The sequence below is a fragment of the Podarcis tiliguerta genome (assembly GCF_965153285.1).
Source record: "Podarcis tiliguerta genome assembly, chromosome: 3".
NCBI lineage: Eukaryota > Metazoa > Chordata > Lepidosauria > Squamata > Lacertidae > Podarcis > Podarcis tiliguerta.
Genome location: NC_139536.1, coordinates 52,149,418 through 52,173,903, shown reverse-complemented (window position 1 = coordinate 52,173,903; position 24,486 = coordinate 52,149,418). Strand labels below are relative to the sequence as shown.

Below are 24,486 nucleotides of genomic sequence, written 5' to 3'. Positions count from 1 at the left end.
CGGATTCGCACAGTGAGCCAGGTAGGGGCAGAGAGCTGCGAGTGCGAGCGCCCCCCCCAGATGTTGCGCCCGGTGCGGCCGGCCCCCCCTGCACCCCCCACGCTACGCCACTGTCCTTGGGATCCCTTCCAATTCTACCATTATATGATTCTATGATTCTCGCTTTCTGAAGACAGAAATGAAACAGAGAGAAAAAGCAGAATTGCCCTTGCATGTTCTGCAGGCCTAAAGTTCACAATCCATAGTTTAACGAAACATAATGGGGGAGGTGGGGTTGCAGTATATTACAAAATAAGGAAGCGGTTTCTAACTGTAGAACGTTCATTTATTTTAAAAATGCATTTAAATTCTCTTTACACAATGAAACCAGAGCCAGCTCAGTCATTAGAACGACTGAGGAAGCTGTCTTAGGCAGAAGCAGCCACCAAGGCATTAGTCCTGCAGGGGCCCCATCTGCCCTGCCGCCAGTGCAGTAACAGCACTCGTTTCGGCCCAATCAGGTGAGATCCAACCCAAAATTGACGCCAATGATGGCACTGCTTCACCAGCGGCAGAGGTGGCAGGGCAGGTGGAGAAGCGGCTCCAGCGGCAGCAGGTATGACGGTGGGGGCTGCAGTGGCAGGGCCAGGCAGCGCTTTCTGTTTTGGCTCAAGTGGTGAAACAGCATGTGCCGCCCCTGAGTGAAACACACATAAAGAATGAGTACAATCTGCTTCCGTTTATCAGTGATAGGATTTATATTACAACCTTCAGAAACATTTTCTCCACAGCACTTCTAGAGCATTAAACAACATTTAAACAATTAAAAATGCAACAATATTAAAATGAATAAAAACAGCATACTCAAAATCTGGGCAACATCCGGTGATGTCTGCCTGCTAGGGCAATGAAAATTTGCTTGGACAGCGGGACTTCTGGTTTCTCGTCCCCCCACATCTCCCCCAAATCTGTGCCAACAGTCCAGCACAGATTTGGTGAGCTTAAGGAAGACTGCAAGAGGAAGCAGAAGCAGAAGTCCCATTGTGTGAGTAGATCCCTGCTTGGATCTACCTTGGATCTCACCCCCTAAGTACTGAAAAATACACACATGCAACATTTATGTAATTTTCTTCTCATCTTAAAAGCTTACTATCCTGTTGATTACATCAATAACAATAACTAATAAGAGAAATAAGGGCAAAACATACAGTTAACATTAGAACAAACAATGTTGTTGTAATAAAATTATCAGGTTTGCCAACATTAGGAAAAAACCAAAACAGTAATTTTCATTTTATTATTTGCCCTGGGGATAATTTTCAGCAGGACAAATTCAATATATGGTTGATGTTCCCAAATAACGATGTGCAATCTTCTTGAATATATTAAAGATCCCTGTTAAAACACAGAAAAGTTTATGTTAAAACTGTGCATTGTCTCTTTTATCATCAAAGTATTTAAAAATGCTTTACAACCTTCACACTGGAGAGAGCCCATTTTGAATATGTAAGCAAGGACATTGACAACCTGGAAAGGGTTCAGAGAACTTGGCTCTACATCACTTTTTAAGAAGTGCTTGATTTTATTCATTCTTTTGTTTTATCATCTCCAGTTCACACCATTATCTTAAAAGTACATTGCATCAAGACTTACGACACGATCCAGCCAAACATTTAAAAGATCAACATTGACTTCGGCAGGAGAAACTTAAACACCTGCTCTGGTCAGACCTCACCTGGAGTACTGTGTCCAGTTCTGGGCACCACAGTTCAAGAAGGACACTGACAAACTGGAACGTGTCCAGAGGAGGACAACCAAAATGGTCAAAGGCCTGGAAGCGATGCCTAATGAGGAACGGCTAAGGGAGCTGGGCATGTTTAGCCTGGAGAAGAGGAGGTTAAGGGGTGATATGATCATAGAATCATAGAATCATAGAGTTGGAAGAGACCACAAGGGCCATCGAGTCCAACCCCCTGCCAAGCAGGAAACACCATCAGAGCACTCCTGACATATGGTTGTCAAGCCTCTGCTTAAAGACCTCCAAAGAAGGAGACTCCACCACACTCCTTGGCAGCAAATTCCACTGTCGGACAGCTCTTACTGTCAGGAAGTTCTTCCTAATGTTTAGGTGGAATCTTCTTTCTTGTAGTTTGTATCCATTGCTCCGTGTCCGCTTCTCTGGAGCAGCAGAAAACAACCTTTCTCCCTCCTCTATGTGACATCCTTTTATATATTTGAACATGGCTATCATATCACCCCTTAACCTCCTCTTCTCCAGGCTAAACATGCCCAGCTCCCTTAGCCGATCCTCATAAGGCATTGTTTCCAGGCCTTTGACCATTTTGGTTGCCCTCCTCTGTACACGTTCTAGTTTGTCAGTGTCCTTCTTGAACTGTGGTGCCCAGAACTGGACACAGTACTCCAGGTGAGGTCTGACCAGAGCAGAATACAGTGGCACTATAACTTCCCTTGATCTAGATGCTATACTCCTATTGATGCAGCCCAGAATTGCATTGGCTTTTTTAGCTGCCGCGTCACACTGTTGGCTCATGTTAAGTTTGTGGTCAACCAAGACTCCTAGATCCTTTTCACATGTACTGCTCTCAAGCCAGGTGGCACCCATCTTGTATTTGTGCCTCTCATTTTTTTTGCCCAAGTGCAATACTTTACATTTCTCCCTGTTAAAATTCATCTTGTTTGTTTTGGCCCAGTTCTCTAATCTGTCAAGGTCGTTTTGAAGTGTGATCCTGTCTTCTGGGGTGTTAGCCACCCCTCCCAGTTTGGTGTCATCTGCAAATTTGATCAGGATGCCCTTGAGTCCATCATCCAAGTCGTTGATAAAGATGTTGAATAAGACCGGGCCCAATACAGAACCCTGTGGCACCCCACTAGTCACTCTTCTCCAGGATGAAGAGGAACCATTGATGAGCACCCTTTGGGTCCGGTCAGTCAGCCAGTTACAAATCCACTGAGTGGTAGCATAGTCAAGACCGCATTTTACCAGCTTCTTTACAAGAATATCATGGGGCACCTTGTCAAATGCCTTGCTGAAATCAAGGTAGACTACATCCACTGCGTTCCCTTCATCTACCAGGCTTGTAATTCTGTCAAAAAATGAGATGATAGCCATGTTCAAATATATTAAAGGATGTCACATAGAGGAGGGAGAAAGGTTGTTTTCTGCTGCTCCAGAGAAGCGGACACGGAGCAATGGATCCAAACTACAAGAAAGAAGATTCCACCTAAACATTAGGAAGAACTTCCTGACAGTAACAGCTGTTCGACAGTGGAATTTGCTGCCAAGGAGTGTGGTGGAGTCTCCTTCTTTGGAGGTCTGTAAGCAGAAGCTTGACAACCATATGTCAGGAGTGCTCTGATGGTGTTTCCTGCTTGGCAGGGGGTTGGACTCGATGGCCCTTGTGGTCTCTTCCAACTCTATGATTCTATGTTTCTAACTTTCCCACTGAAATCAGACGCACTAATTTCTTAACTTTGCTGTGATATAAATATATGAAAAACAATTGCTCGATACAAATCTAAATCTTTGTTATTAGACAGTACCATTATACCTACTTGCTGATCATTCAGAGCATCTGCTTTGCATCCAGAAGGTCCCCATCTAGCCTAGTATTGTCTACACAGGGTGGCAGCAACTTTCCAGGGTTTCAGATAGGGATTGAACCTGGGATCTTTTGACATGGCAAAGCCTAAGCTCCACCACTGAGTTACAGCGTCACCTGGCAAAGTGGGGCTGACTGCTCCATGCAAGTCACTGCTTCATTTACTCCAAAGAATTAGAGAGCCAAAGAAATCTACACATGTAGACTTGCTGCCCAGACAGTGAGGCTTGAAGGAGCATCACTTAGACCCTTCGGAAAATGTAATAATTAATTCTCTCGGTACTTCACTTTCAAACTTGGCTTTATAACATGGGCTTAATTAACAACTTCAGATTGTTCTACAGAGCTGGCACAAGAGACGTTCAGTTTTGAAAAGGTGGGGCTGCTTTCAGGTGTGGTTAAAGATTACACTGCTTTTCGACAGTGGAATGCAGCGGTGCTCTTTTAAGTGGCAGGGTTCCACTTGAACTGTTGGCATAGCAATACACATGCTTTTGAGGTATACCTGAGGTGGCAGAGTAAATACATCCTGCCGTTCCACCTGGTCTGATGCATTCAGCTCACAGTGTCTGACTCAGCCAGAAAAAACCCCTGGAAACGAGAACCCCCCTCCCAACTCCCCCTGGTTTACACCTCTGCCCATAGATGAAGTGTAACTGTGGCAAAACAAAGACACAGCGCCACCTCTGGAATACAGAAAACAGTCCTCCAACTACATCAGGTTACATATGGGGTAGTGTTCTTTCAGATTTATTTTTTTAGCCAGTTTATAAAAGTATTTCCAAACTGCCAACACATTTTTAAAAACCGTGGTGTTAAAAAAAAATCATAAAAATATGAAATAAGGAAACAGAGAATAAATGACTGACACTGAATCAAATTAATTCTCTGAAAATGCTTGGCAAAACAGAAATGTTTTCAGTCAGTGATGAAATACCAAAATGGTAAGTGCATGTCTGATTTCAGTGGGAACATGGTTGGACTCCCATCAGCCCCAGCATGTTTGTTCAAGGATGATGGAAGTTATAGTCCAGCTGCCATCTACAGACCACACATTCCCCATCCCTGGGTCCAGATCTGTTTTAAAGGAATGTATTCATTGTAGCTGTAGCTGTATTCATTATGCTGTAGCTTTGAAAACTGCTTAGGGACTATTGTAAAAGGGTAAAGGTACCCCTGCCCATACGGGCCAGTCTTGCCAGACTCTAGGGTTGTGCGCCCATCTCACTTAAGAGGCCGGGGGCCAGCGCTGTCCGCAGACACTTCCGGGTCACGTGGCCAGCATGACAAAGCTGCATCTGGCGAGCCAGCGCAGCACACGGAACGCCGTTTACCTTCCCGCTGATAAGCGTTCCCTATTTATCTACTTGCACCCGAGAGTGCTTTCGAACTGCTAGGTTGGCAGGCGCTGGGACCGAGCGACGGGAGCGCACCCCGCCGCGGGGATTCAAACCACCGACCTTTCGATCGGCAAGCCCTAGGTGCTGAGGCTTTAACCCACAGCGCCACCCGCGTCCCAGGGACTATTGTAGTTAATATAAATTGTTTAAATGAACAATTAAAATAAAATTAAAAATAAAACTAGCTTGCTCAGGCTCCTGTATATCAGAAATAGCTAGAGATTCTATTACAACTATTACAACTGGCCAAGATTTCCAGGTCTAAGAGCTGGTACATAACCACACCTAACACAATCCATTAACGTGACTCAGCATCCCCCTGCAAATGTGCATTCCTTAAGAAGGCTTACTCATTGGCAGACATTGGTTCTGGCAAATTCTGATCAAACACGTCATAAGCAAGAAGACTATTATGAAGAGCTGTGTGAAAGGGAATGTTCAGTCTGACTTGGACTTCAGTAGGTGTCACCCATCTAATGCCCACCAGCTTCCCCTGTCCAGTGCTGCTGTTTGCCACTGTAGTTCCACACATTTCCTCTGCCGCTGTTCCCTCAGTCACTCTCCTCACTCTCTGCCATGTCTTCAGACATTCTTTGGTGATGGGCAGAGGATGAGCCACTGCATTTTGGCAGTGGCGGACCTTGGGCTCTCAAATTTCAGTGGCGCCTTGTGCAATGCCAAAATTCAGCTCCTCCATGCCTCTTGCGTTGTGTTCTACAGCACTGTTTAGTGCTCCCTGTAGTGTGGCGCCCAGTGCAACCACACCAGTTGCGCCACCCTAAAACTGCCTAATTTGGGGCAAGCTAACATTGTAAGTGGCCAAGCACCAACACTTTGAATTGTGCTCAGAAACATACTGGGAGACAATGCAGATTTCTCTTGTTCCCAAGAGTCTTTCAACATGTAAATGATGTGATTCACCACTATGACTGGCACATGCTCAAAGAGGAGTGGCTCACGCATGGCCTTCCAGATGTTGGAGTCTAGTTTCCACCAGCTGCAGTGAACATGGCCACTTTGGAAGGTGGAGGTCTACAGGTTCTCCACCCATAACAGAGACAGACATACTACTCTTGAGATTATTACAAAAGGATAATTGGAATTACACATGTAGATATGCTCCTGACCTGGCTGTTTGAATTCCCAAGGAAACCTACCTCAGATATAGGATTTTTTTTGGGGGGGGGGCATTGTGTGTTGATAACAACAATCTGAGCTACACCCCAACACAAACTCTGGCCTTGTTTTTCACTGATAAAAGTTGGCCAGAGTGATTGTGAAAGATGCAACAGCAACCGCAAATTGTCTTTAAACTCCTGATTATTACTCCAGTGTGGGCAATCCAATGCACACTTACCTGGCAGCAAGTTCCACTGGATTCAACAAGTCTGAGTAGGCATGCATCAGATTGCTCTATTAAGGAATGCATACACCTTCAGCAAACCAGAGGGTTTGTGGGTAAAAGCAAAGGCATTCATCAAGAGATATGTAATTTTCGGTTTCTAATGGCATTACTGACATCTAGTGGTAAAACATACTGAACTTCAGTGCAGGGATTAAAATCTATTTTCAAGTTCTGTGTTAAAGGTTTGATCCAGCCAGTGTTGAAACGTTTCAAAATTTCATCCATTTGAATGGGAATAAAACACACACACGTTCTTAACAGAAACCTTATTCTGGTGTTATTAGAACTGGCGTTGTTAAGACGCCCAGTGGAGCTGCCCAGAATAGCTGGGGTAATATAAGAACATCATCCTCATGAATTGCAATAACTTGCAATAATTTTGGGGGCCATGCACACAGACCTCACCCCCAACCAGCAAACATCCACATAGATGCTGTTTTCAACCTTTGCATCTTCAATGCAAAGGACTGAAGGGAGCTTCTAAGAATATGTAGCTGAATGCCCACAGAAGCTTGCCTAAGGTGAGGAGACCTGCGTAATGAGGTTTTGCAGTCCCAAGGAGGCACCTAAGCACATTTAACTGAGCATGTGCAGAATATTTTTCTGCTGAACAAGTGAAGGTTGAAACTGGATCTAGCAAAGCCATGAACAGGTATGCGAGCACAGGGCTGCTGCCCACAACATTCGCACGACTTCTTTCCCCTCAGTTCTAATAATGCCTCAATGCACCTTGTGTGATTTAAATAATTGTGAGTGGAATGCAGTGAATTTTGGTCAGATCCCTCCGTGTCTTCATTATCCCAGGACCTAAGTAAAGATTAATTGCATAGCTAGCAAAGACATCTGGATTTGTAAATACCTGGCATGTGTTTGGGGAGGGTGGAGTCATTTTCATGGATGTGTAGGGGAGGTTTAGCTTTTCTTCCCCAGCTGCAATCCCATTAAAAACTGTCGCTGCCAGGGCCAGCCATGGATGTCCCGCCACTCCAGGCCAAACAGAAAATGCTGCCCCCCCCCGCTGCCTCCGTGCCCACCTGTCTTCCTCCTCTGCTGCCGCCTGCCTCCTCCTCCTCAGTGTCTGCCTGCAGCCTTGGAGACAGCTGTGGCAGGCAGGCATGGAGGAGGCAGTGGCAGATTTTGGCAAAGCAGGCAGCCAGGCGCAGAGAAGGCACAAGAGGAGGGATCTGCCACCTGAGGCAATTTTTTGACCTCGCTGCGGCCCTGGTCCCTGCAGGGCCATCAGTAGTCATTGAGATTATTATCATCAGGCTGTATATCATTTTGATAGGACCAATACCTAATTTCTTTCCCATTACCTGCTTCTTTGGAGTTTAGCCACTTTACTTTCCAGTAGTAGGGAAACGAGAATTTTTCCACGATTTTTGACGTCGTGGTAGGCGACCAATTGGCTGATTTTCGGCAAAGTCCTTCAACCTCTTTTCAACCACGTCATTAATTAAGCCTGAAAATTTAATTGCTTTGAATGGAAGTTTATCCAATGAGCCATTTAGATAATTTCTTTGAAGCTATAGTCGGCACAGCAATTGTACTGATTTATTTTGATGCATAGTTGTCCACAAGGGCTCAGGGGATATTAGATATCATTAGGAAAAGAATACATAGTTCATAAAACATACATAGGTCAGAAACTAAATGCAAAAAGGCTAGAAAATGAAAGAAACAGAGGTTTACATGTGCAGGAAAGTGCTTTTCATCTTTGGGTGTTGTCTTGTTTTCGGAGTTCCTTAGCAAGATGAATGATAGTCAAGAGATACATATGCCCAGTGCTTTTTTTCCTAAAAAAATGTTTAGGTTTACTCTAATTTTCCTACTCCTATTTAAATACTGCCCCTCAATGAGGCAAAACTTAGATTCACAAAGATTTTAGGGGTATGCATACCCATAGCTGCCAACTTTTCCCTTTTTTTGTGAGGAATCCTATTCGGAATAAGGGAATTTCCCTTTAAAAAAGGGAAACGTTGACAGCTATGTGCATACCCCTACGTCCCCCCAGAAAAAAAGCACTGTATTGTCTTTAGATTTGCATGTCCTAAAAAAAACAGTGGCACATGCATGATTCCCCAGCACAGCAAATCATGTCTGAAATTTGGGGTGCCTGGGTCTGCTGCTCTAAGACAGTCAAAAGTCCCATTAGGCACGTTTATGACATTTTAAATACATAGGGAAGGAAGGAAGGGCAGGATATGACTTGAAGTAAAGACTTTCCCACTAGTTTCAGCATGAGAGACTGCTCAAATCATTTGAGCCAAATTTAACTTTGGCTGACTTATATCAGAAAGAGCAATTCAACCACGAAATCCATTACTTATAAAGGTGGTGGCCTCTCCCTGGTGGGGCTCTTTCAGTAGCAGCCAACTATTAGGGATGTTCTAGCTCTGGGTTTCTTAAACTGAGCAGTAGTTGGACAATATACTCTATGAGATCCCCACTAACTCCACATGATTCTATGAAATATACAGTTAGAAACAGAAGTTTGCATCTAGCATTGGAGGGTTCCCATATTTAGAAAAGTAAGAAGACCAGGACACCCTAAAAGTTGTTGAGCTTTTTGAAGGAAGACCCCAAAATTATTGTGTTACCCCCCGCACATATGGCAGCCGTGAACATTAGCTACAAGTAGACCCACTGTAGCTAACAGACAACAGCTAATGAAGGTCCATTAATGTCACTGAGTGGAATTCAATGGGGTGCAACCCATAACTACTTATTCACAATAGTTCAATAAACATTCCTGTTACTGGGCTTGTCATTCTAGGTTTTCTCAATAGTTTTTGAATCAACCTTCTTATTATGTACCAGAAACAAAATTGGGCTCACATTTGGACTTCTCTTAAGTTTACCTACATCAACTCTTCATGGATAATTTGCAAGCTGAGTTCTAACAATAAGTGTGTTTATAACAGCCATGGTGAAATATACTTGTAATGGTCAATTCTGTTTGTTTGTTTGTTTGTTTGTTAATAAGTACGGTACCTGAGATCACACTTGGAGTGGATCTAAACACAGGAAAAATAAGTCAGAAATTAGATCTTGTTAACAAAAGAAAATAATCTCTATGGAAAATTGAGTTTTTAAATTTCCTGGTCTCTGGCACCATCTGGTGTTGCATGTTTATAGTGCATTCAAATTGCTGTTTCTTTACTAATGTAGCTGAGTCCCTGATCACAGTGCTATTCTGTAATCAGTATGGCAGAATGTTAGCTAGTCTGTATTACCTTATTTCTACTAACTTACAGTCAGTCATTACTCTTCCTAGCTGGTTCGACGCCATTCTTTTTACCACGCCGGTCATCAAATATGGAAGGAATTCTTTCTCAACATCTATATGATGTAAGAGAGCAAAAGAGTCCACCTGGATCAGTCCAAAGACCCACAAGGCCATCCTTCAGCCCACACAATAGCCACCCGGATGCCTCTGAGAAGCTGAAAGGCAGGGCAGGAGTGCAGTAACATCTCCCCTCTTGTGCTGCCTAGCAACTGATATTCAAGAGGCATACTGCCTCCGAGAGGGGAGGCAATACAAAGCCACCCTGACTTGTGCCCTGTTTGAAAGTCATCTGAATTGGTGGGCATCACTACATTTTATGGTAGTTCAATTATGCATTGCTTCACAAAAGGACTTCATTTTGGAACAAGCAAAGATGACCGGTATTCTTCTGTTCTAAGCTGAGTGGTCTGAAATATACATCTCTTCTTTTTAATACTCCAAAATATCTCAGCTGTCTGCAGATATGTGTATGTGTGTGTCCTTGTTCAGTCCATTTTAGCTGATTCTTTCCACCGGGGGGCTAACCTGTTTTTTGGTCTGAGGGGCACATTCACCCTTCGCCAACCATGTGCCAGTTGTGGGTGTGGCTACCTTCACAAGGCTGTATACACACAGGACACACATAAGCACACAGTCCATGTAGATCCATGGATCATGGGGTGGGGCGTTATCAAAAGGGTTGTTGATCTGATGGCTAGGGAGGTGTGAGATGCGTCCCTGTTAAGGTGGTGGACTGGCTGGAGTGGTTTAAATATGTGTCTTTTTCGCCAGTGCCACCAGAATTGGGGGACCGGAAAAAATTGCTTGGGGAGGCCTGATTAACCCTCAGCTGGGGGTTAATCAGCCCTGAACTTTGTGATGCAGAATTCCCGTTTTAAAAGCTTATGTGCAATAAAGAATGATACATACCTCTTTCTATGATATCGAAGAAGAAACCCTTATTGTGAAGATCATTAAAGACTGAAGGAATGAGGTTCGACAAATATCGCAGAGAAAAGGCTCGAGATGCAATTTTCTGCTTGACTTCTGATGACTTTGTATTTGCAGTGACCTGCTGCGCTTTACGGCGAGCCTTTAAATAATAAGGAAAGGGTGCATATAACTTCAATAAATGTAGACATTTTTCTATGGAAACATAGAATTGTAGAGCTGGAAGGGAACCTAAAGGTCATCTAATCCAACCCCTTGAAATGTAGGAATCTTAACTAAATCATACATGACAGATGGCTACCCAATCTCTGCATAAAATATGCCAGTGCTCTAAAACAAACAAAAAACCCCCTTTAATTAAGTGCTGAAAAGCTTGCTGAATCCTGACAAAAGAAACTGTAAGAATCCTATTAATTACTTTTAATGAGATATTAAAATCTTTATTACTCTTTATTAATTTGTGCAATGTGTGAAGAAACCATTTTCATAAAAAGGAAAAAAAGTGATACAAGAAACGGAAACTGAAGAGAACAATACAGCATGTACTTCATCCCAGGCCTTCAAAAGCTTATTTTCTTCCAGTGAGCAAATCTATGAAGGAAGAGTGGAGAACCTGTGTCCTGAAGATGCTATTGGATCCCAGCTCCCATCAGCTGTAGCCAACATGGTCAATGCCCAGGGATGATGGGATCTAGAGTCCAGCAAAGGAACTATTTCTGTTTACCTGTTTTGTAATTTAGATCACCACATCTTACCATGCCTTTGTGTGATAACACCTATTTCTGTCTGCTGATGGCAAAGTTTATGGCCTGGCCTTTGATGAAACAAGGCAGCTTTCTAACTAAGTGGTTGCCTGGTTACCTATGGTGAGAGACAATTGCTCCCAGGTGACCAGGTGAGGTGCACCATCAGCACTGCCTCTTTCCCCTATTGTGCTTTTCTCTTTTGCTCCCTTAGTTCTGCCAAAACACTGCTCTGGCCATATTCCACTGGTGAAACCCAACCATTCTTCAGATGCTATGAGTGTGGCATGTAGCTATACAGTCCCAAATCCACTTGTATGTGATGCCTCATCCATCAAACAGTGGTACCGCTGGTTGTGTGAACAGCATCCATTCTGGAGGTCTGGCCGCATCCCGAGGAATTTGCAACCGGAAGTGCCACTTCTGTGCATGTGCGTGGCCCGCTTTAGTGTTTATGTGCATGCATGCATGTGGCACGGCTTAGTGCTTCTGCACATGTGGCGAAACCCAGAAAAATACTCCCACAGGATACGTAACTGGAGGTGAACGCAACTAGAGGTACCACTGTATTTGTTAAGTAGCTACTAGAGGCATCAATATCAGCTTCTGGAGTATTTGGAAAATAATTGTGAACATGTGAAAATGTTAGCAGGATTAAGGTAAATTTAACAGCATAATATAAAACAGAGGGATAATAAAGGGAAAAGAGAACTAAATGCTTGAACTGGTGGAACGATTTCCTTAGTGCTACACTGAATTCCACCCACTGAAATGAATGCATGTGGCAAAGTTTGGTCTAATTATTTCAATAAATATACTCTGAATAAAACTGACTTGAATACCACTCTTTGTTTTATTTGTACACCACTTAGAGATGATTGTAATTAAGTGGTATATAAATGGTCCAAATAAAGATCATGGTGTATTTGCATTGCGCCAATCTCCAGGCCGCCTTGCCTTTCCCCACTTCCCAGTAACCAGCAGCAACCCAGCTATTGGGAGGTCAAGTGAGCCCAACTGCCTCATCACCCCATCCAGGACTGGTGGAGATGGGCAGCTTTGCCTTACCTGACTTGTTTCCTACTAGCTGTACTGTACTAAGATTGTAATGGCACTCTTATTCTGTGCAGTCATACCTTGGATCTCAAACGCCTTGGATCTCAAACGATCGAAAACCGTAAGCAAGTGCTCTGGTTCTCGAACGATTTTCAGAAGCTGAACATCTGGTGCAACTTCTGCTGCTTCTGATTGGCTGCAGGAGCTTCCTGCAGCCAATTGGAAGCTGTGCTTTGGTTTCTGAACGTTTTGGAAGTCGAACAAACTTCCGGAACAGATTCCGTTTGACTTCCAAGTTATGACTGTATTACATTTATTATGATGTCTATCTCTTTGTGATTTTACAGAACGAAGAGCGGGTTAGGAATTTTTCAAATGAACAAGGAAACTTGGGTTCACACCAGCCAGTGTGGTGTAGTGGTTAAGAGCTATAGAATTGTAATCTGGGGAACTGGGTTCGTGTCTCTGCTCCTCCACAAGCAGCTGCTGGGTGACCTTGGGCCAGTCACACTTCTTTGAAGTCTCTCAGCCTCACTCACCTCACAGAGTGTTTGTTGTTGGGGAGGAAGGGAAAGGAGAATGTTAGCCGCTTTGAGACTCCGTCAAGTAGTGATAAAGCGGGATATCAAATCCAAACTCTATACCTTTTCCTCATTCCGTCGTCTCTCTTGTTGTTCAAGGCGCTGGACTTCAGCCAGCTCTGCGTTGCGCAGTTCGTGATATCCGAACTGGTGCGCCTGAAGATTGGCCAGCTCTTCTTCCTCCGTGACTTCCAGTAAAGCTTGCTCCACGGTTTTTCCAACTAAAACTTCAACAATTGGTCTGACTTCAATATCGAAGTCAAAGAGCTGAGGATAAAAAGCCAGTGCTGAGTCAACACATAATGTTATGTTTTATGAAGGGGGAACAGAAATAACTGACTTCTGAAACAATTTCTGAAATTACAAATGAGCCTTTCATTGGTGACAAGATTGTTGCCATACGTCCGGATTTTCCCGGACATTACCAGTGGATTTCAAAGGCGGAATTGACGTCTGGATGGAATTTCAAGTCAACTGAAAAATCACGCTTTTGTAAAAAAATGTTCAACAACAAGCAAACAAAAAAACCCCTCAACGATTTTGGGGTCTTCTTAAAAAACTTTTTGAAATAAGACAAACCTAGATAAGGCACTTGCAAGGAGCATGTTAATCTTTTGCAAATGATGGATAAACAGTAACACTAATAATAGCAAATGCTGAAGTCATAACTATTTTTACATTATTTGGAACTTAAAACAAACTCTGTCCAGAAGAAAATCCAAGGCTGCTAACAAATCTATCAGGGGGAGATAGTGGGCTGGAAGTGGACATTCAATCTTAGCGTAGAGCCATTGAAATAGTGGGGCTTAAGTTAATCATAATTTAAGTTCTATTGATGTCCATGGGTCAACTCTAAGCATGATCATGGCTGGATCCATCCCATTGTGCCAGCTGTTCTCTAGCTTCATTTCATGGCAAAATCTGGCAGGGTCGGATATCCTATTAGAATTAGTTACTTTTCATCTGAACCTGTTTGTAATTCAGGAATAGCACACTCGAGAAGATCTCTTGCCAAAATAGGTTACCTTGTTCAGGAGTAGCCAATTCTTTTACCGAAGCCAGGGACAAAATAGACTTGCTTCTATTTCCCCCTTTTAGACATAATTTTGCGCTCAGCTAGCAAACGAGAAAGCGCACTTATGCATGTAGAAAATCTACCTGTACCAAATTATGGCAAGGAGGTAGGCAGAACAGTGATTTTCTTTCAGGCTTCCACGTTAGGTGATTTTGTGCCATAGAATCAAGACAAAGGCAAATCCTAGCACTACGCTTGCTCTGTTTGCCATTGCATAACAAAATCATCACTCAGCCTCTGAATTGCTGTACTGCCTGCTGGTCAACAAAGATAGCAGGAGCGGGTAGTCCTGTGGTCTAAACCACTAAGCCTCTTGGGCTTGCTGATCAGAAGGTCGGCAGTTTGAAACTGCGTGACGGGGTGAGCTTCCATTGCTGTGTCCCAGCTCCTGCCAACCTAGCAGTTTGAAAGTACACCACGGCAAGTAGATAAATAGGTACCACTGTGGTGGGAAGGTAAATGGCGTTTCCGTGCACTCTGACTTCCGTCACAGTGTTCCGTTGCGCTAGAAGCGGTTTGCTCATGCTGGCCACATGACCCAGAAAGCTGTCTGTGGACAAACGTCGGCTCCCTCGGCCTGAAGCGACATGAGCGCCACACCCCATAGTCGCCTTTGACTGGACTTAACTGTCCAGGGATCCTTTACCTAGAGATAGTACCTTTTTGATACCTCTACTGGATCCAAAGGGCCAATTAAATCATATTTACTTAGGAAGCATTTTGTCAACAGGAAAGGATAAAACTTGCATGCCGACTGATCCCCCTGCTATTCTGTTCTTCCAGTATTGAATTTTACGATGTGGTGAATGCAGAGCATTTCTGAATGCTTTAATTTAAGAGGAGAAGGGGTTTTACTGTTCAGGTAGTTTTATCAGGTAAATTAAGCTCTGAATACCTCTCCTTCTTCTATTTGTGTAGCGACATCTGCCCCAGTTTTTGCTGGTACGAACAAGGGGCTGTCTGGTCTCAGCAGGAAAGCATCTGTTTGACATTCCATATCAACTTCGATAATGCGGTCTGCAATCTCTTCCAGGTACAATTCTGAAACAGTCACACAATGAAGACTATGGTTAGGGGGCTCCTAGCTTCCGCAATTTAAAATTGGCAGGGCTGACAAGAGGGGTGAGGGTGGGGGAAGCTGGTACAAATTACCAAGGTTCAGAATGGGATCTGGGGCCCGACTATCTTGCATATGTTTTATGTAATTCTTACCAAAATATATGTTTCATGGTCAGTGCATGCACAGAATAATGGCTTGTGAACCTGTGCTGTGGACCAAGCAATTCCCAGTATTTATATGAACATTGGCTTCTGCGCTTTGACATTATTAGGACAATGCAGTCTCAACTTATTATGCTCAGCCACATTTGTATGTGAACGCTGTACAAATATAACAAAGTTGTTATGTGATACTCATTGTGTTGCGTTACATGTATAAATTTAACATTTAAAGTGTATGGTAAGTTCAGCAATGATTGTGTGGGTGCTTATATTATTGATATAAGTCATTAGGCTCTTAATATCCTCAACAGGTACGGATATGATCATATTTATCATTAATGTAAAAACGAGACCACACATTTATTTTATATCCCATGTACCATAAATGTTTTTAGCTGGTCTGCCCTTGTTGGGGTGGAGAGGTCTGATTTCCCCCCCACCAGGGCTCAAACCCCCTCTTAGTAGCCCTGAGCATGGCTCCCATTGACTACTTTTGGAGGAAGGGCAGAATATAAATAAAACCAACCAATCAATAATCTTTACTGAAATAGTGTGGGTCAGAGTCAACCAATGAGTTGTGTCAGCAAAAGCCCTGCACAAGGATTTCTGGCGCTTTACCTGTCTGCACATCGGCCCGGAGCTGGGGAATCTCAACCTGAGGGGCATGGACTTCGCTCTCTTCCTTTGCTCTCTTTCTGGCAAGCATTTTCTGGTGGGCTTCTCGTTGCTTCTGAATCTCAACAGGATCAGTTTCAGCGGGGCACTGGGAAATGGGGTGGAAAGTTCCTCTTAAAAGAGCAGCTAACCTGGGCAGTAAACAGGGCAATATTTCAGCCAGAACTCAATGGAACTCACTTCCTGCACCTCTCAGATGAGAGCCACTGCCATGATAAGAGAAGAAGGGAGACATTCATGGTGAGTTCCATCACCATTTTTTCTAGAAAAATAGCACTGGTGGTAGAGGTGAGAAAACCTAAGATTTCTTTTTCCTTTTTTGGCTGGTAAAAAGGAGTCCTAGGCCAGGAATAATCCAAAGAAAATCTAGCCTGCTTAAATCCCATTGAAGTCAATGGAACATACATTCTGATCAGATGTATTCCTACTAAGAATTCAATAAGGGCCCCAAACAATGCATGACCTTAACTGCATAGTAATGTGGTGGAAAGCATTTCCCTCCCCCAAGTGTGGGAGACCCTAGGCTGGGAAGTCCCCCACCACACTTCAGTCCAAACTGCGTTGCATCCGTGCCTGAAAATAGCATTGCAAAAATGGGGGACTCAAGAAAATAGGCATAGAATTAAGGTCAATGGGACATAAATATAACCTTCAATCTGTGGCAGTGTAAGTGCTCTAGGTGGCACTGCAATTTACTTAAACTTGTCTTCCCCAAAGCACTGAGATTGGAGAGTCCTGGTAAAACCATTCCCTCTGATTTACTTTCCAGTCCCAACTAAGTTCTTCCTCCCCTGGAGAGATAACTGTGGAATCCCTGGATACTTTCAGAATCCACTATAGGTTCTAAAGTAGTTTTCCATATGCTTTAAACATGGCTTACCCCAGGATATTTGTCAGCCATGTCCTCTTAATCTGCAGCATTCCTCTGCTAAATCTGTGATGGCCCATTCACACATGCAAGTCGTTGCTTGATGCTGAAGTCATCATTTGATTAACATTAATGTGTGAACCAGCCCCAACAGTGTTCTCTTGGATATATGTGTGCATTTCCAACCACCATTTGCTTGTTTTCTCATGTTCAAGAAAAATATATAGATTTGTGTAAAAAGGACCTACCCAAGGTAATGACTGAAGAGCATATGTGTTGCCTCGAACCACTCTTCTGTCATACATGAGATTCCCATAGCCGACTGGGTATTCTTCACTGAAATACATTAAATTAAGACAAGAAAAAGTTCAGTGGAGTTTGAAATGTTGTCGGAAGCTGCAGGAGCCCCGTCGGATGTTCGGCTTCCAAAAATAGTTCGCAAACTGGAACAGTCATTTCCAGGTTGGCGATGTTTGCAGCCAAAACGTTCGGGAACTAAGCTTTTGGACTTCCAAGGTACAAATGCCCAGTGCCCAGAATTCTTTAGTAGAAACAATGTCCTTTGAGGGTGCTTTAATGGTATAATATGCAACATATTACTTCTGGTGGGTGGATTTCTTTAGAATAAGCCATGAAAGTGAAAGGTTATTGCCTGAAAATTCTCCCCATGAAGCCGAATGCTATGTAAGGTGACAAATTAATTAGCAAGTGGGGCATTAGCACAACAAGAGCCATATTGGATCCATTTCCCCTTTGTGAGGCTGGTGTACTGCGTTGTTCTGGTTAAGAGTAAAAGAATTACATGGCCCAAAATTCAGAAAGATCTTAAGTCAGTAACAAACGGAAGCTTTGAAAAACAGGACAGCAAAGTTTATAACTGCATGTATGGATTCATATGTAGTCTTGTTACTTACAAAAAAATCCAGAGATACAAGGTTTTGCCTTCTCATGGAGAGGGAACATTTACAGTGTGCAAGAGATCACTTTCTATTATTTTACCACCAATTAAAAAACCACATTATTCACATGGCAACCGATAGATAATTCTACTTTTAAGAACTTGAGTACAATGATGATGTACCATTTGTTCATTTGTTTTCTTCCCGCTTTAAACTCAAAAGCTGTGTTCCCCAGCCTGCTGCTCTTTAGATTTTCTGAATCTGTCATTGGTGACATTTATTAGATTTTTCATGGAAAGGGAAAATCCGGATTAAATAGGGCAGGGGATATGAGCTGGCATTGTGATGCCGATGATGTTGTGTGAACGCTGCGGAAAGCCTGCATGTGTGAACAGCACCATTTCCATGGTAAACACCCAACAGGAAGCGACCTACAAGTCCCTTCAACCTTGACCATTGACCATCATGGCTGGGACAGATGGTATCTGGAGTCCAAAAACATCTGGCTGGAGGGCACAAGGTTAGGGAAAGCTGCTCAAATTAACTGTATGAGGAAATACAGCAACCCTAGAGTAGGTACCCCAATAGTGGGACACACTTACTGCTCATGTGGACATATGTGAGAGAAGAAGCAGAGTAGATGATAGGGTAGAAAAGCCAAAGTTGGAGATGTGAGGGCCTGCTCATGCCAAGATAGTCTCTACTCTGGGACTGAGGATTGAGGCTAGGACTATTATGGTCAGGCAATGCTACTCACTGATCACTGGCTGTTGGATCTGGAAATCGTTTTCTAGAGGGCACAACTCGGGGGCGGGTGCTATAGGAGTAAGTACTAGATCCTGGAGCACCATTTGGGGTGAAAATCACTGAGCCTGTGGTCATTCTGAGATTTGTCCACTTTTATCCACTTTAGTTCTAATAGACTTTTCAAAGTCTTGGTGGCATAATAGAAGAATCCTCCTTGCCCACTGTTGCTAGGCGATGTGGAGTTCCATCCTAAACAACGGTTGTCAAGGTAAACTGATCCGGGTTAGGCAACTCTGCTGATTAGCTGGCACTCCAACATTCTGAACTTCTCCTAGACTTTTCCTGATAAATTTTCTCAGAGCCAATGGTCGCTCCTTTTTCTTAAATGTATCTTAGGCTGCACTTCTATACCCACTAGTCTCAGAATAAGCCCTATTGTCATGGACTGGTTGGATGTAGAGGAATGGTGGGAGGAACCAGCAAGGGAAGAAGGCTCAGAGTCCAGGGATTGGTGGTGGGACAACAATGAGTGGTCATAGGGGGAAGAAGGAGAAGATTGGGAAAAGGAGGTGTCAGAAGCTAAAGAAGTAACAGGGCTTAGTGATCTGGGAGATTCTGTGGCAGAGAGCAGTCCGGAATCAGCATCAGAAGCTGCAACAGGAGGATGGGAGGAGAGAGGCCAAGAGGCCATAATGAGTCAGGCTGGTGAAGAGTCATGGGTGTCTCCCCCTCCTACTGTGACCAGCTCCTGTTCCCCCTTGTATCCTGGAACCAGAAGAGGCATGAAGAGGGAGGAGGAGAGGTTGGTTGCATGCAGGTGCTGTCTCTAATTGCTTGGAGGAAATCCTGGGGGAGGCAGGGACTTTCAGTCTTGGCAACTGATCCATGGAGCAAGACTTACTGGGTATGAGCTGCTAGGCTCATTAGGCCTGACACTCCGCCAGGTCTGTGTAGATTTTGCTCTTGCTAATAAAGATTGAACTCCAACTTGCATAGCATTACTGCCTAATCACTCCTGACACCTACTGAACTAAGTGGGTCTTACTTGTGAGTAGGATTGCCTGTTAATTTGGATTCTGATATTATCCAGGGAAAGCATATTATAAGCATTTGCCTATCCTTCTGTTGTCTTTAACATTTCCTATTCAAAGCTATTTTTAAAAGCTACTTTTATGCTTACCTCAGGCACAACAATGCAAGAAAAATGAGAACATGCCAGTGCTGTTCTTCTGTTGCCAGTTGCACATGAGGAAAGAGGCAGATGATGCATGTCACTGGTATCATAGCATTTGCAATGGTCACTCCTGGGAGTTTTACCACAAGATGTCACTGCGATCCTTTTGTGTGTGTGTGTCACTGGACGTATTTTCCTCTGGCTGCAGCCTCAGACAGCGAGATGTTCTCAGGCATACAGCTCTTGTGCAGATGAATACAAATGTACACTGCTGCAATCAACATAGTATTTGATACACAGTAAAATAATGTTCGACTATAAAACATATACATCACTCTGAATTAGAGTCATGGAAAGAACTATGTGTAAGACACACACAGGCTGATAATTGCTTTGATGAAAAAGAACCACATGCTTACTGGAAAAGCTCTGCTGTATGCATGAAAAAAAACCCAATTGTCCAACAACTGCCAACGCAGTGTAAACAAGTTGATTCCTTTCGTTGTTGCTGAGTAGTCACTTGACATGTAGAAGTTAAGCAGGTGAAACCTTCCCTGTCACTTTCCTTGGATTACTTGATCTCATTGGTGGCTAGCTTCCAGTTTCCAGCACTAATCACTGGCAGACAAACCTGCCCCATGGCAACCATGTTCTGCCTCCACTGTCAGAGGCAACATGCCCCTGAATGTTATTTTCTGGGGATGACAAGTGGGGAGAGAGCTGTTGCACTCAGAGCCTGCTTGTGGGGTTCCCATAGGCATCTGGTTGGCCACTGTGAGAACAGGATGCTGGACTAGATATGCTTGTGAAACGTGGACGACTTATAAATGCCATCTCCATCTCCTCAAAAGATTCCATCAACGGTGTCTCCGAAAAAATTTACACATCACTTGGGAAGACAGATGAACTGATGCCAGTGTACTGGAAGAAGCAAAGATCACTAGTGTCAAAGCAACGATTCTTCAACATCAGCTTTGTTGGACTGGTCATGTTGTACGGATGCCTGTTTATCATCTTCCAAAGCAACTACTCTATTCTGAACTTTAAAATGGAAAGCGTAATGCCAGTGGTCAACAAAAGAGGTTCAAAGACTCTCTCAAGGCAAATCTAAAACAAGTAGTATAAACGCTGACAACTGGGAAACACTGGCCTGCAAGTGCTCCAGTTGGAGAACAGCCTTTACCAAAGGTGTCATGGGTTTTGAAGATGCTCGAACTCAGGACGAAAAGGAGAAATGAGCTAAGAGGAAGGCACGTTTGGCAAACCCTCACCATGATCAACGCCCACCCAGAAACCTGTGGAAGGACGTGTGGATCCAGAATTTGCCTCCACAGTCACTTATGGACTCACTGTTAAAACCGTGTTTATGGAATACAATCTTACTCAACTACGAGTGATTGCCAAAGAAGGAAGAGGAGGAGGAGGAGATAGGCCTTTGATCCGACCCAGTAGACTCTTCTTAAGTTCTTATCTTTATGCCAGGACAGATTTACTTGCTAAATGAGGCTGTTAAAGGCACAGGAGCAGGGCTAGTAAAGAATTAAACTGCAGACTAGTGAGGGCACATATCCACCCCGGAGATGCACTGGTTGAGTGGCTTCAGTCTGCTGTTGGATAAGGGTGTTCAGTGAGTGGGTTTGGACAAATTTCAACTCCTGAGCCAAACTGAGGTACAGTGGTACCTCAGGTTACAGACGCTTCAGGTTACAGACGCTTCAGGTTACAGACTCCGCTAACCCAGAAATAGTACCTCGGGTTAAGAACTTTGCTTCAGGATGAGAACAGAAATCGGGCTCTGGCGGCGCGGCAGAAGCTGGAGGCCCCATTAGCTAAAGTGGTGCTTCAGGTTAAGAACAGTTTCAGGTTAAGTACAGACCTCCAGAACGATGTTTAGTGGGGTTCCATCGTGGCTATCCCCCGCCCGTGCTGGGCGCCACTCCCCCGCAGGCGGCATTCCATGCCCCTGGGATGCACACCACGCCCCTGTGGGCGGCGTGTCACGCCCTCGGGATGCGTGCCAGCCCTGCCCCCGCCTGCTCTCTGCCCCCCCCCCCCGGTGCTGGAGCATGAAGTTCTGCCACTGCCCTATTTGTTTGGAATTTGGCAAGATTGTTTTGTAGGAACTCCTCTCTTACGTTCGCTATTGCAAGACCAATTGTCTGTTAAATATTAGGCAAGATTAACTGAATCCTTTTTTACCTGCTCCAAAACTGTAAAGGCCCTTGCAGGAAAACAGCTGCACCTTCTTTCTGACATTTGGTAGGAGTTATCCTCTCAAAAGGAGCAAATGTGTTTGCACATTTCTTCCAATTCTGCCCAAAAGAAATTTTATTTTATTTATTTTTTAAGGTGCTCAGCAAAACCCCCACAAACCTATTTGTCTTTAATTTGGCAGGCAGAATCCACTCTAGTGCAATTTCACCCACTTCTGTCAACAAGGAGAAAATGTTATAGCCGTTTTTAAATTTTCCAATTGTGAATGGTAGGAAATGAAGCCTGCTGGTTCCTGAAGCAGACTTGGACCCTGAGCCAAACCAGGTAGTCTCTAAAGTGTTTCAAACGAATGTGGGCTGTTTTGCAAATCAGGCAGTCTCTAAAGTGCTTTCGACCGAGGCAAGCAGTTTTCTGAAGCACCAAACTGAACTGAATTTTCTGGTTTGTGCATATCCCTACTGACAGAAATGAAGCTGCACTGGCAGGATGACACCTCCACTGGCTGAACCTTCTGGAACATTGGCAGGAAGACGCCAGCAGGGGAAAAGCTCCGCTGGCAGGAACATGAAGTGTAGAATGGCCACTGCACTTGTTGGTTGCCATAAGGGCTGCTGGTGGGCTCACAGCTTGGTGGGGACTTCATGAAAGTCTATGAGCCTTTATAAAACACTGTGCACCTGTACCCTGTAATTCCCATGATCACAAGTTGCAATTGCAGAATTGGCACATGCCGTGTGGAGGCCTTGGTTCATAACTTGGTGAGTCCATGCAATTTCCACGTGAAGCCAATGGTGGCTGTGTGCAGAAGGTGTTGGCACTGTTGGGCATCCTTTGAGGCCCATGCTTCAGCAGCAGACCCACTGCCACTCCTTGGAGCCTCTTGGACCTGCTGTTCTTCCTCTTTGCTGTTTCTGCCTGTTGACTTGCTCTCTCCAAGGCTTTAAAGTTGTGCTTCATCCATACAACTGGTCCTTTCAGCTAGTACCTTGCCAGAAAGTGGATGTAACAACTGTATCTCAGTAGCATGCTTTTCTGTGTGTCTGTGTGTGTTTACAAGAAAACAAGAACTGATCGTACCTAAGCTGAACGGGAGATATGAATCAGGAAACACACCACCATAGCAACCATAGCTGTGTCTTGAAACCCCAAGGAAATATAGAGGAAAGTGTTGCAATCCAACTTGTGAGTCACCATCCTAGAGGGCAGTCATTCATGTGACAAAGAAATCCTTGGGATCATGTAACTGTAAGCTTGTATGAAAGATGGGACTTTGTAATCGAAATAATTTAAGAAATGACCTTGTCCGGTGAAGTGTTAACAAACACAGATAAAGAACTTTACATCCCTTGTTGATATACTGTGAAAGATAAATGCTGATGTTGACATCAGATTTCATAGAAAACAAAAAGCCTAGGCCGAGCGTGGTTTTGAGTTTCCTGCCATAATGCTTTGCTTCACATGAGGATTAAGCAGTTTGAAACGGAAGTGATTTCCTCATCTTCTCCGGCACCCTTCTTATCGTGAACGAGGGCAATCTTGTGGGTTACCCCACTGAGCCAGCAGATTGCCTCATATCCGTATAGCTCAGGGTTTCATTGCATTTGTGCAAAGCTAGAGTGCCTTCAGAATGTTACCGTTTTGTGGGAGGAATTCAAGCGCATGCCATTAATTTAATTAGAGTGGATTAATGTGCTCTGTCACCCTAGTGCAACAAATCCACTTTGATGAAGAAATTTGCTTTTTGCTGTTAGGAAAGTGATGGGAAAATGCACTGAAAAGTGTGGGATTAATGAATTCTGGGAAGACACATAAACACCCCACAAGCCAATCAGGATGTCTTATAACTGCCCTGCAAACAAAGAATGCTTTAGTATAACCTCTGTGCAAGCAGAGCAGGATGAATGCTCAATAAATAGTTTCTCTGGAGGAGCCCACAGTCAGACACACGGTGTAACTAACCTTCCAGAGGCTCTATTGACACAGAAACCATAGGGAGTGGTGTCAGGCAATTTTACACCAACCCAAGAGACTGTGCAGTACAGCCATTGCTTCCGTATGTATTCCACCTGTCATCACCATGTGCATTTTGCAAGTTATTAATAACCTTTGCAGCATTTTAGCACTGACAGCTATTTGTCCAAGAACACCTTATGACTTTATCATGCACATCGGTTTATACTGTGGGGGCAGTGGAAGGGGAATTTAATCTGCTATATATCCCCCGCGGGGATTTGAACCGCCGACCTTATGATCAGCAAGTCCTAGGCACTGAGGTTTTACCCACAGCGATCTACATGCAAACTTTTGACTGCCTCCTAAGAGCCAGGTCACACATGACCACATAGTCATTCCTGTATTATCATCCAGCTCTGCCCCCCCCCTTTTGCAGACATTGGTTGCATATTAGAAAACAAACAGCAACTTCAGTACAGGTGTTCTAGGCAGGAAAGGTGCTTTATTCTTTATTCTACTTCTGAATTAAAAACAATTGCTTGCACATTGCTATGTTCACTCTACTAGGTTACTGTGAGCCATGAATAAAAAAGACTGCTGCTATTGATATAGCAAGAACAATGTGTTTTTAAAAGTAATACTGCAAGTTCAGAAGAG

General features: G+C 43.9%; 1 protein-coding gene across 1 annotated transcript; it reads right to left on the bottom strand.

The window, feature by feature from the left end:
- Positions 1–1,242: 1,242 nt before the first annotated feature.
- RSPH3 (radial spoke head 3) lies at positions 1,243–18,689 on the bottom strand. The gene is made up of 9 exons (XM_083432347.1): positions 18,499–18,689; positions 17,091–17,178; positions 15,918–16,062; positions 14,974–15,119; positions 13,067–13,270; positions 10,603–10,765; positions 9,660–9,746; positions 7,721–7,866; positions 1,243–1,374 (listed from the first exon to the last, which is right to left on the bottom strand). The coding sequence occupies exons 1-8, from the start codon at positions 18,621–18,623 to the stop codon at positions 7,745–7,747; spliced, it is 1,080 nt and encodes a 359-aa protein (XP_083288473.1). The 5' UTR covers positions 18,624–18,689; the 3' UTR covers positions 1,243–1,374; positions 7,721–7,744.
- Positions 18,690–24,486: the final 5,797 nt, after the last annotated feature.

Coding starts and splice junctions, on each gene's coding strand:
- RSPH3 (XM_083432347.1), bottom strand. CDS start 18,623: ATGACCACAGGCTCAGTGATTTTCACCCCAAATGGTGCTCCAGGATCT. Junction 13,271..14,973: donor CACAAATAGAAGAAGGAGAG/GTATTCAGAGCT, acceptor TTTTATCCTCAG/CTCTTTGACTTCGATATTGA. Junction 10,766..13,066: donor GACGACGGAATGAGGAAAAG/GTATAGAGTTTG, acceptor TATTATTTAAAG/GCTCGCCGTAAAGCGCAGCA.